Here is a 10,563-nt window from a genome sequence, read left to right on the forward strand (position 1 = left end):
TCCAGTCATTTATTTATCCACCTCACAAAGGGAGAAGGTGTGGCCGGGGCACGTGGGGGTCTGACCAGACGACAGAAGAAACCCAGCCAAGACAACACAGCAACCCCTGTAAAAGCACCGAGGTCGGAACACAAGACACTGTCGCTTGAAGTGAATATGTGACAGTAAACTTATTCTATTTTTCTCTTTAAAACTTGCTAACCATACTTACGCACTTTTTACGGTTAAAGTTTTCTAAAGAACCTTTGAAAGAGTCAAAACAACAGATTTGTCTATTCCATAATCCCAAGAAAATGATTTCAAACGGTGTAAAGGAAAAACTCTCACTTGGAACAGATGGGAGGGGAGGAGGGGCTGCCTGCTGCCCCTAGTGCTGACCAAGCTCCGGGCAGCCCTGTGTGTGGCCAGTGCATCCTGGACGCCGCCCTGGGACCTGGGACCCTGCCGCCCTGGGACCTGGGACTCTGCCGGCCTGGGACCTGGGACCCTGCCGCCCTGGGACCTGGGACCCTGCCGGCCTGGGACCTGGGACCCTGCCGCCCTGGGACCTGGGACCCTGCCGCCCTGGGACCTGGGACTCTGCGGGCCTGGGACCTGGGACTCTGCCGCCCTGGGACCTGGGACCCTGCCGGCCTGGGACCTGGGACCCTGCCGGCCTGGGACCTGGGACTCTGCCGGCCTGGGACCTGGGACTCTGCCGGCCTGGGACCTGGGACTCTGCGGGCCTGGGACCTGGGACCCTGCCGGCCTGGGACCTGGGACCCTGCCGGCCTGGGACCTGGGACCCTGCCGGCCTGGGACCTGGGACCCTGCGGGCCTGGGACCTGGGACCCTGCCGGCCTGGGACCTGGGACTCTGCCGGCCTGGGACCTGGGACTCTGCCGCCCTGGGACCTGGGACTCTGCCGGCCTGGGACCTGGGACCCTGCCGCCCTGGGACCTGGGACTCTGCCGCCCTGGGACCTGGGACCCTGCCGGCCTGGGACCTGGGACTCTGCCGGCCTGGGACCTGGGACCCTGCCGCCCTGGGACCTGGGACCCTGCCGGCCTGGGACCTGGGACTCTGCCGGCCTGGGACCTGGGACCCTGCCGGCCTGGGACCTGGGACTCTGCGGGCCTGGGACCTGGGACTCTGTGGGCCTGGGACCTGGGACTCTGCCGGCCTGGGACCTGGGACTCTGCGGGCCTGGGACCTGGGACTCTGCCGGCCTGGGACCTGGGACCCTGCGGGCCTGGGACCTGGGACTCTGCGGGCCTGGGACCTGGGACTCTGCCGGCCTGGGACCTGGGACTCTGTGGGCCTGGGACCTGGGACCCTGCCGGCCTGGGACCTGGGACTCTGTGGGCCTGGGACCTGGGACTCTGCCGGCCTGGGACCTGGGACTCTGCGGGCCTGGGACCTGGGACTCTGCGGGCCTGGGACCTGGGACTCTGTGGGCCTGGGACCTGGGACTCTGCCGGCGTGGGACCTGGGACTCTGTGGGCCTGGGACCTGGGACTCTGCGGGTCTGGGATCTGGGACTCTGCGGGCCTGGGACCTGGGACTCTGCGGGTCTGGGACCTGGGACCCTGCCGGCCTGGGACCTGGGACTCTGCCGGTCTGGGACCTGGGACCCTGCGGGCCTGGGACCTGGGACCCTGCGGGCCTGGGACCTGGGACTCTGCGGGCCTGGGACCTGGGACTCTGCGGGCCTGGGACCTGGGACTCTGCGGGCCTGGGACCTGGGACTCTGCCGGCCTGGGACCTGGGACCCTGCCGGCCTGGGACCTGGGACTCTGCGGGCCTGGGACCTGGGACCCTGCCGGCCTGGGACCTGGGACTCTGCCGGCCTGGGACCTGGGACTCTGCGGGCCTGGGACCTGGGACTCTGCCGGCCTGGGACCTGGGACTCTGCGGGCCTGGGACCTGGGACTCTGCGGGCCTGGGACCTGGGACCCTGCCGGCCTGGGACCTGGGACTCTGCCGGCCTGGGACCTGGGACCCTGCGGGCCTGGGACCTGGGACTCTGCGGGCCTGGGACCTGGGACTCTGCGGGCCTGGGACCTGGGACCCTGCGGGCCTGGGACCTGGGACTCTGCGGGCCTGGGACCTGGGACTCTGCCGCCCTGGGACCTGGGACTCTGCGGGCCTGGGACCTGGGACCCTGCGGGCCTGGGACCTGGGACTCTGCGGGCCTGGGACCTGGGACTCTGCGGGCCTGGGACCTGGGACTCTGCGGGCCTGGGACCTGGGACTCGGGGCTGCTGCCGGGTCAATGCTGCGCCCTGCCCACTGACCTCCCGGCGGCAGGTCTACAGCCAGCACCGGCACCCCTTAAACACGTGCTGCAGATGGACTGAGGGACCAGCTTGTGCGTCTGGGTTTTCTAACTGTAGCATAGGGAAAACTGCTTAAATCTGAGCAAAAGTCAAAAACTAGGCTAAGTCGAGGGTAAGACAAAACCTAAAAGGGTCCGATGAGGGGAGGGCGGGCCGGAGAGGGGGTCTGTGCAACGCCCAGAGCTCCCCGGAGGCTCCACACAGCAGGCTCCACACGTCCTGGTCAAGCAGAGAGCAGAACACCCCATGGGGGTTGGCGGCTGTATCTGAATGTCCCCTGGTCCCAGTCCCCCGTCCCCCCCGCGGCCCCGCCCCTGAGGCCCCGCCCCCCGCGGCCCCGCCCTCCCCCGCGGCCCCGCCCCTGAGGCCCCGCCCTCCCCGCGGCCCCGCCCCTCCCGGCTCTCTAGATTCGCGCCGCGCGCCTCCCTCCCCGCGCGGGCGGGGCCTTTAAGCACCCGGATGCCTCGCGAGAGTTCGCCGGGCGCCGCTGCGTCCAGCGCGGGTCTCGCGGGAGGATCGCGCTCCCCTCGGGCCGCGGGCGCGGCCGCCGGAGCCATGCCGTCCGCCTTCTCCGTCCGCGTCTTCCCGGACAGCGTCCCCGCCGTCCTCTGGGTAACGCCGGGCTGGGCGGGGAGAGCGGGGAGAGCGGGGAGAGCGGGGCCGGGCGGGCGGGGGGAGCGGGGAGAGCGGGGCCGAGCGGGGAGAGCGGGGCCGGCCGGGGAGAGCGGGGCCGGGCGGGCGGGGAGAGCGGGGCCGGGCGGGCGGGGAGAGCGGGGCCGGCCGGGGAGAGCGGGGCCGGGCGGGCGGGGAGAGCGGGGCCGGGCGGGCGGGGAGAGCGGGGCCGGCCGGGGAGAGCGGGGCCGGGCGGGCGGGGAGAGCGGGGCCGGGCGGGCGGGGAGAGCGGGGCCGGGCGGGCGGGGAGAGCGGGGCCGGGCGGGCGGGGAGAGCGGGGCCGGCCGGGGAGAGCGGGGCCGGGCGGGCGGGGAGAGCGGGGCCGGCCGGGGAGAGCGGGGCCGGCCGGGGAGAGCGGGGCCGGGCGGGCGGGGAGAGCGGGGCCGGGCGGGGAGAGCGGGGAGAGCGGGGCCGGGCGGGCGGGGAGAGCGGGGCCGGGCGGGGAGAGCGGGGCCGGCCGGGGAGAGCGGGGCCGGGCGGGCGGGGAGAGCGGGGAGAGCGGGGAGAGCGGGGCCGGGCGGGCGGGGAGAGCGGGGCCGGGCGGGGGGAGCGGGGCCGGGCGGGGGGAGCGGGGCCGGGCGGGGGGAGCGGGGCCGGGCGGGGGGAGCGGGGGGAGCGGGGCCGGGCGGGCGGGGAGAACGGGGCCGGGCGGGGGGAGCGGGGAGAGCGGGGGGAGCGGGGCCGGGCGGGGGGAGCGGGGCCGGGCGGGGGGAGCGGGGCCGGGCGGGGGGAGCGGGGCCGGGCGGGCGGGGGGAGCGTCCGGTAGGGAGGGTTTTGGGAAGGTCCGGCCCGGGCCGGGTGTCTGGCAGGGAGGGCGCTGTGGTTAGGAGCTGCCTCCGTCGGGAGTGTCAGCCCGGGAGTGTCGGCCCCGGGAGTGTCCGGCCGGGAGTGTGGGCCCCGGGAGTGTCCGGCCGGGAGTGTGGGCCCCGGGAGTGTCGGCCCCGGGAGTGTGGGCCCCGGGAGTGTGGGCCCCGGGAGTGTAGGCCCCGGGAGTGTAGGCCCCGGGAGTGTGGGCCCCGGGAGTGTGGGCCCCGGGAGTGTCTGGCCGGGAGTGTGGGCCCCGGGAGTGTGGGCCCCGGGAGTGTGGGCCCCGGGAGTGTGGGGCCGGGAGTGTCCGGGCCGGGAGTGTGGGCCCCGGGAGTGTGGTCCCCGGGAGTGTCCGGCCGGGAGTGTGGGCCCCGGGAGTGTGGGGCCGGGAGTGTCCGGCCGGGAGTGTGGGCCCCGGGAGTGTGGGCCCCGGGAGTGTCTGGCCGGGAGTGTGGGCCCCGGGAGTGTCCGGCCGGGAGTGTGGGCCCCGGGAGTGTGGGGCCGGGAGTGTCCGGGCCGGGAGTGTGGGCCCCGGGAGTGTGGTCCCCGGGAGTGTCCGGCCGGGAGTGTGGGCCCCGGGAGTGTGGGGCCGGGAGTGTCCGGCCGGGAGTGTGGGCCCCGGGAGTGTCCGGCCGGGAATGTCCGGGCCGGCAGAGGGGGTGTCAGGGCCACCTCACCTTGGCCCCTTGGCCCTGGCTGGCCCTGGTTTCACAGGATTGCATTCAGTCCAGAGCTGAAGTCTGTGCTCGGTCCTAAAACCCGTTTGACACTGGTGAGATGAGTGTGGTGGAGGGGCCTCCCTTCCCCACGGGTGAGGCCCAGCTGCTCCCCGCGGGCCCAGCACTGCTGCCCCGAGCGAGGGGCCTGTGAGGAGCCGCACCCACACCCCTCCTTCCCCAGCCTGCTAACTGCTCTTCACCTGCCTGTTCCCACAGCAGACGGACTGGACGGAGCCCTGGCTCGTGGGGCTCCTGGTCTTCCACCTGCTGTGCCTGCTCCTCACCTGCTTCTCCTCTCAGAGGTACAAACTACAGATTGGACATTTCCTGTGCCTAGGTGAGGGGGACAGAACAGAACCCCTGCTTTCCGGTTGCTGTGACGTGGTTGGTGTGTGTGCGCGTGTGTGCGTGCACGTGCACGCGTGCATGTGTGTGTGCACGCATGTGCGCGCTCCACCTCTAGAGTGCATATTTTCACAGGATCCCCAACCCTTCCATTGGTGTTCTGCACGGAAACCAGAGTAGTTTTGGCATTGCATATGAAAAGAGTTTATGGAGAGCGTCCGGCCATACTGGCCAGGGAGGGTGCTGAATGCCAGCTCAGTGAGACAGTGGTTGTCTCTGTATCGATGGGTATTCCTGTAGATGGTTTTACCGGTAAAGGCCGCAGGAATTTAGGGTCAGAGATGCATGGAAACCAGGGGTGGATCGTCAGAGAGCAGAGCCGCAAGGAGCTAAGTGTTCTGTCGTTACTGATACACTAGACAAAAGACGATGAGGTTATCTGGGCCAAACCCGTGGCTTGATTCTGTGGACATTGCAAGATGTGCTTGATTGAAAAAATGCAGCAGCTGATTTCAGGCAACTCGATAGGCACAGAACAGGGATCTGAGCAAGATAAAGACATGAGAGTTGGCAGCACAGACATATTTATATGCAAATAGGGGTGGGCAGAGTTTCTGTGTCTGTTTCACATGAGTCCTTACCTTGATGTCCCAGGGAATGCCAGGCTGTAGCAGTGAGAAAAACAGACCTCAACGCAATGGAGCCTTTCCATGATGACCCCAGACCTGATTTCACCCTTATCAGCTCCCCTGCGCATTCTGACAGGAAGGCAAAGTGCTGGGTGAAAAGTGTCCTGCAGGGACTGCAGGTGTCCAGTCAGGAGGAGCAGCCAGACAGAGTGTCCAGGCCTCCAGAGCCAGAAGCCTCTTAAGATCCATGGAGTGGCTCTGGGCTTGGACGCAGCCGCTGCCCCCCGCCTCCTGCCCCCGCCCCTCTGCCTCCCGAGTTCTCTGCACGGTCAGGCAGGACCTACGTGGGCCTACGTTGGGCGGTCAGCTGTGTAGAGAGCGTGGGCTTTTCTCTCAGATCACAGCCATGGTCATGTTCTGCCATAGCAGGGTGGTCCCTGGGGCCTGAGGAATCTTGAAGGCTTGTCAGTCTTGTTCTGTTTTTATATTTTGTATGTATTGTATAACTTCACAATTTTTTCTAACGTGCTTTCTTTCTCCCAGTGGCGTTGGTCTACTGTGCTGAGTATATCAATGAAGTGGCCGCAGTACACTGGAGGTGAGCTCGCCGTGTTTGGCACAGGAAGCGCGTGCAGAGCGTCAGACTCGGGGAGACAGGCTGTCAGGAAGCACGTTGCGGAAACCCTGCAGCACCTGTGGATCCACTCCTTGAAAAAAACTGTTTTAGAACGACAGCCACTTTTGAATCCTGCCAGTTCTGGTGGTGGTTGAGATAGTTGAGATGGTGTGAGAAAATTCTGTGGGCTACTTTAAAGCGATTTTCATGGAAGAAGGTGGTCCCTGTGAGCCCTGACTACTTGACACAGCCTCCACAGCCACCGCTCCACCCTCCTGACCAAGCAGCTTTCCCAGCAGGCTCCCAACTCAGACAGGAAAGCGCAGTGGAACAGATACCACGGCCCACCTTCCACCCCTCCTGTCCGGGTGCTGGTGGTGTCCTGCCAGCTCTGCTGCCGCTACCGCCCGTGTGGGCCCCTCCAAGGGCCCCCAGTCATGCCACCTGCTCCCTAGGGTGTGCTTTCAGTCACCTGAGCCCCTCCCCTTCGAATAAAGGCCTAGCCCCTGGGATTTGTCTTTGCTGCTAAAACCCAGAGCCCACTACCGGCAGGTAGCAGGTTTTGCATCATTGTTTGCTACTGAATTAAAGAGAACAGCTCTTTGGTGTGTTTCCGGGCTGGCTGCCACTTCCCAGCTCTGTTTTGGCAGGTTGGGATCTTCAGTCTCTCACATGTACCATCTAACAGGCAAGGTCATTGTGCCAACTAAAGGCAGCAGTCCAAGCACAGGCCTTTCTTAGGTGCCAGGAGTGTGAGTGCAGCTGTTGTGTAATTACAGCCGTCCTCTGTGAAGTCCCTGGTGTCTTGGCATTGATGCTGAGTCTGCAGCTAACCCTGGGGCACCTGTGGTGGCCGCCCACGCGCCCACCCTCCGTCTCTTTGGTCTGCTGTCCTCGCAGGCAGGCTTCATTTGTTCCACTAAGTCATCTGCTTCCTTTCAACAGGTCGTTTTCAAAGCACCAGTATTTTGACTCCAGGGGGATGTTCATTTCTCTCGTGTTCTCGGCACCGCTGCTGCTCAACGCGATGGTCATTGTGGTAGGTATGCTGCAGAGTTACCTTCTTATTTTTCTTTGGATATATGCTTCCAATTCTTAAACATGTCTCCTACTGATTGTTTTAGATAATGTGGGTTCACAAGACTTTGAATGTGATGACTGAACTGAAGAACTTGCAGGTGAAAAGAAAGGAGAGGAAGAGGAGGAGAAAAGAGGAGTAACTGAGGAGCTGATTTCAATCTGGGTTAGGTTTTCCAGTGCCACACCAAGCCACACATGGCTTGGGCCTCCTGTCAGCAGTGGACTTGGGGTTCGGAAACTGGCTTTTCTGTTTGATGCCCACCGTGATGGAGCACATGCAAAGCCACCTCTTAACGCCAGCGGGGATCTGTGTCTTCAGGATGTGTCTTTAGCTGTGTGGCCGAGCCTCAGGGCCTCATCGTCTTCATGGTTAGGAACTGGAGTCGGTGTCCCGTGTGGGAGCTGACAGATACACAGCCGTGCTTGGAGCGCCTTCACGCTGTGCCCACGGCAGGTCTGCCTCCCGGGCCGGCACTTGCTCGTCACTGGAGGGATTCCACAGGCACCGGTGGCCTCACAGCGGCTGTCTGCCCACGGTGTCAGCCATTCCCAGGCTGACTCCACATCCTGTCCCTGTGAGGCAGGTGGGATTAAGTCAGGACTTGATTTTGTCCTCCTCACGTGGAGTCGGGGCCCTGGTGGTCTCCACCCTGGCTTTGGCCGGTGCACACTGGCTCTGTTTCTTCCTCCGGTGTTGGTCTTTCTTCCTCTGCGGCGGGCCAAGGTACGCTCAACGGCACCTCTGCCACGTGCGCTTGGGACTTGAACCCGGGGCAGTAGCTGAGGATGACCAGGGCTGGAGGCTCAAGCACAAATCGTGTTCAGTTAGGGAATGTTGCTGACCCTTAATTTTGGTGTAGAGCAATAATTTGTAACAGAACTTGAATAGGATTATTGTTCCTAGGTGAAACATAGTTCTAGTTGGTAAAAGAAGTAGGCAGATGAAAGTATATTTGGAAGGTTAAAAGTTGGCAGTTTGGTACATTGTAAAACTGCTGAGCCATGCGTGTATTTCTTTGTGTGTTTTATGTGGTTTCAGCCTCTAGTGGGGACTGTTGATTGAATTCTGATATCTGTAGACATGAGTTGGTAGAACCTTCCTGATGGAGAACACTGGAGCTTTTCACCTGAAATTTTTCCCAGCCCTTTCTTGATTTGTTTGCCTAGCCAGGCCCTGGATTCCATTCTCTGACATAATGGTGTTTAGTCAAATACTTTATGATTTTTTTATTTTTATTTTTTTGCTAGACTTAGGTCTTGAACTCTGGGCCTGGGCGTAGTCCCTGAGCTTCAATGCTCAAGACTTGCGCTCTGCCACTTGAGCCACAGTGTCACTTCTGGCTTCTTCTGAATCATTTACTGGAGATGAGAGTCTCACAGACATTCCTGCCTGGGCTGTCTCGGAACCACAGTCCTCAGATCTCAGCCTCCTCAGTAGCTAGGATGACAGGCGTGAGCCACCAGCACCCAACCAGCCATATACTTTATATCTGAGGGAGTATCTGATTGTGTTTCTGAAAATGACTAATTCAGGATGCTTTAATGTTACTAGTGCTTTGACAGTGTTGATTACATCAAAGTCTGGAATAGGAGGTTGAAGGGTTGTTGGGCTGCGTACCAGGTGTTCCCCTCCCGGCCTGCCAGCTGTGCAGGCATCGGCATGGCTGGAATGGAAGAACTGGGCAGGCGGCTGTGGGTGCCCTGCTGTTGGTGTTCCCGCTCCACTCTGTAGACAGTATGGTCTGTATTTGGGGCCATCTGCCTGAATTTACACACAGTATAACCATAACTCGGATATTCTGTGTGTGTGTGTGTGTGTGTGTGTGTGTGTGTGTGTGTGTGTGTGTGTGTGTGTGTGTGTGTGTGTGTGTGTGTGTGTGTGTGTTACAAACTATTCTTTTTTTAAATGGAGTTTATTTGGTGACTGTTGTCTTCATAGTCTCTTTCCCTTGTGTTCGGGAGGATCTGCAAGCCAGACCTTTCTCTCATAGTTTGTAAAACCAGAGCTGCTTTGAGAAATTTGCAAGAGTGTCCTGTTCTGTGTTCTGCTTAAATACAGAAATGGTCTTGGTGTATTTACTTATAAACTAGAGGAAAGCAGACTGATGTACGATGAAAAATATTTTGCACATTCCAACATGTGATTATTATGCAATAAAACATGGATTTGGTAAGTCACGTATGGGGTGTTGTGCCTGGAACCGTTCTCTGGCTGTGGCCTGTTGACCTTCTGACCGTGGCCGTCACACACCTCAAAATCCAGTGCGGTAGAAGAAAACTCAGGCCAGAGCTGTGTGGGCTGATGGGTCATTTGCTGTGGGGTGGAGGGGAAGGCTGAAGGCTCACTGGACACGCGTCCCCTCACCAGACATGCGTGCGGACAGCTGAGTTCACAGGACTGCTGAGAGGTGGAGAAAAGGGGGCTTTGAGTCACCCTTGTGATGAGGGTTTTCCCGGATATGAAGCCGGTCCTTCCCCTAGGCAAGGCCTCAGGACGGTGGGCATGGAAGCCTGAAGCCCTGCCTGTCCTCAGCACAGGAGACAGCGTGTGGGTGGGGCAGATGCTGAGCACGGGGTGGTCACGGGGACCCAGGACTCACAGTAACCCAAGGGCCTGTGGGTGGGCTCACCTGGGTGGGCTGTCACACTGGACACAGGACTCAGTAACCCAAGGCCCTGTGGGTGACTCACCTGGGTGGGGTGGTCACACGCAGGGACCCAGGACTCACAGTAACCCAAGGGCCTGTGGGTGGCTCACCTGAGTGATCACACACAGGGACACAGGACTCACGGTACCCCAAGGCCCTGTGGGTGACTCACCTGAGTGGGGTGGGGTGCGGTGCCACCAGGGGTCTGGCAGACTGCAGTCTGAGCCCGGCGTGTTGGGCTAGGTTCCATCCATCCACTCATGTATGTGGTGGTCATGTGCATCCACGTGCCAGGGAGCTCATCATGACCCACGCAGGTTTTCCTGGACTGAGTACTCTTCCATCTTACAGATACTTCAGTATTATTTCTGGAGAGCTGAGCAGGACCTGACAGGTGTGTTACTCTGGCGGTGGTGGGTACCCCTGGGAGCCCCCCTCTCCGGCCAGCTGCTGGACAGCAGGGCAGCCCCTCTTGCTGACCCCACTGCTCTGCGCGTAACAGCTTGGTTCTCACTGATACTTCTCATTACTGAAACCACGGGAGGACCCACGCCCCTGGCTTCCTGATGGCCCATGGCCCTGCTTCAGCTCCTGAGTCCCCCCCTCAGGCTGGCATCGCCCGGCTGCTGGCCCCTGTTGGAGGGCCCTGGGTGAGTTCAGGGCACCTGTGTTGGGAAGGCAGATGGCAGGTCTGTGGACAGAGTGTCCAGAAGGAACCCTCACCCCTGG

At 62.4% G+C, this 10,563-nt stretch overlaps 2 protein-coding genes across 2 annotated transcripts; both read left to right on the forward strand.

The window, feature by feature from the left end:
• Nucleotides 1-336: 336 nt before the first annotated feature.
• On the forward strand, nucleotides 337-2,394 carry LOC138822138 (spidroin-2-like). The gene has a single exon (XM_070014693.1). It carries the CDS (start codon nucleotides 337-339, stop codon nucleotides 2,392-2,394), a length of 2,058 nt encoding a protein of 685 aa, XP_069870794.1.
• Nucleotides 2,395-2,828: 434 nt separating this feature from the next.
• On the forward strand, nucleotides 2,829-9,364 carry Tmem18 (transmembrane protein 18). Its single transcript, XM_070014708.1, has 5 exons — nucleotides 2,829-2,930; nucleotides 4,733-4,853; nucleotides 6,034-6,088; nucleotides 7,052-7,145; nucleotides 7,231-9,364. The coding sequence occupies exons 1-5, from the start codon at nucleotides 2,874-2,876 to the stop codon at nucleotides 7,324-7,326; spliced, it is 423 nt and encodes a 140-aa protein (XP_069870809.1). The 5' UTR covers nucleotides 2,829-2,873; the 3' UTR covers nucleotides 7,327-9,364.
• Nucleotides 9,365-10,563: the final 1,199 nt, after the last annotated feature.

Source organism: Dipodomys merriami, unplaced genomic scaffold (assembly GCF_024711535.1).
Source record: "Dipodomys merriami isolate MVZ:Mamm:240054 unplaced genomic scaffold, mDipMer1.0.p SCAF_99, whole genome shotgun sequence".
Taxonomy (NCBI): Eukaryota; Metazoa; Chordata; class Mammalia; order Rodentia; family Heteromyidae; genus Dipodomys; species Dipodomys merriami.

Coding starts and splice junctions, on each gene's coding strand:
- Tmem18 (XM_070014708.1), top strand. CDS start 2,874: ATGCCGTCCGCCTTCTCCGTCCGCGTCTTCCCGGACAGCGTCCCCGCC. Junction 2,931..4,732: donor GCGTCCCCGCCGTCCTCTGG/GTAACGCCGGGC, acceptor CTGTTCCCACAG/CAGACGGACTGGACGGAGCC. Junction 6,089..7,051: donor GTGGCCGCAGTACACTGGAG/GTGAGCTCGCCG, acceptor TCCTTTCAACAG/GTCGTTTTCAAAGCACCAGT.
- LOC138822138 (XM_070014693.1), top strand. CDS start 337: ATGGGAGGGGAGGAGGGGCTGCCTGCTGCCCCTAGTGCTGACCAAGCT.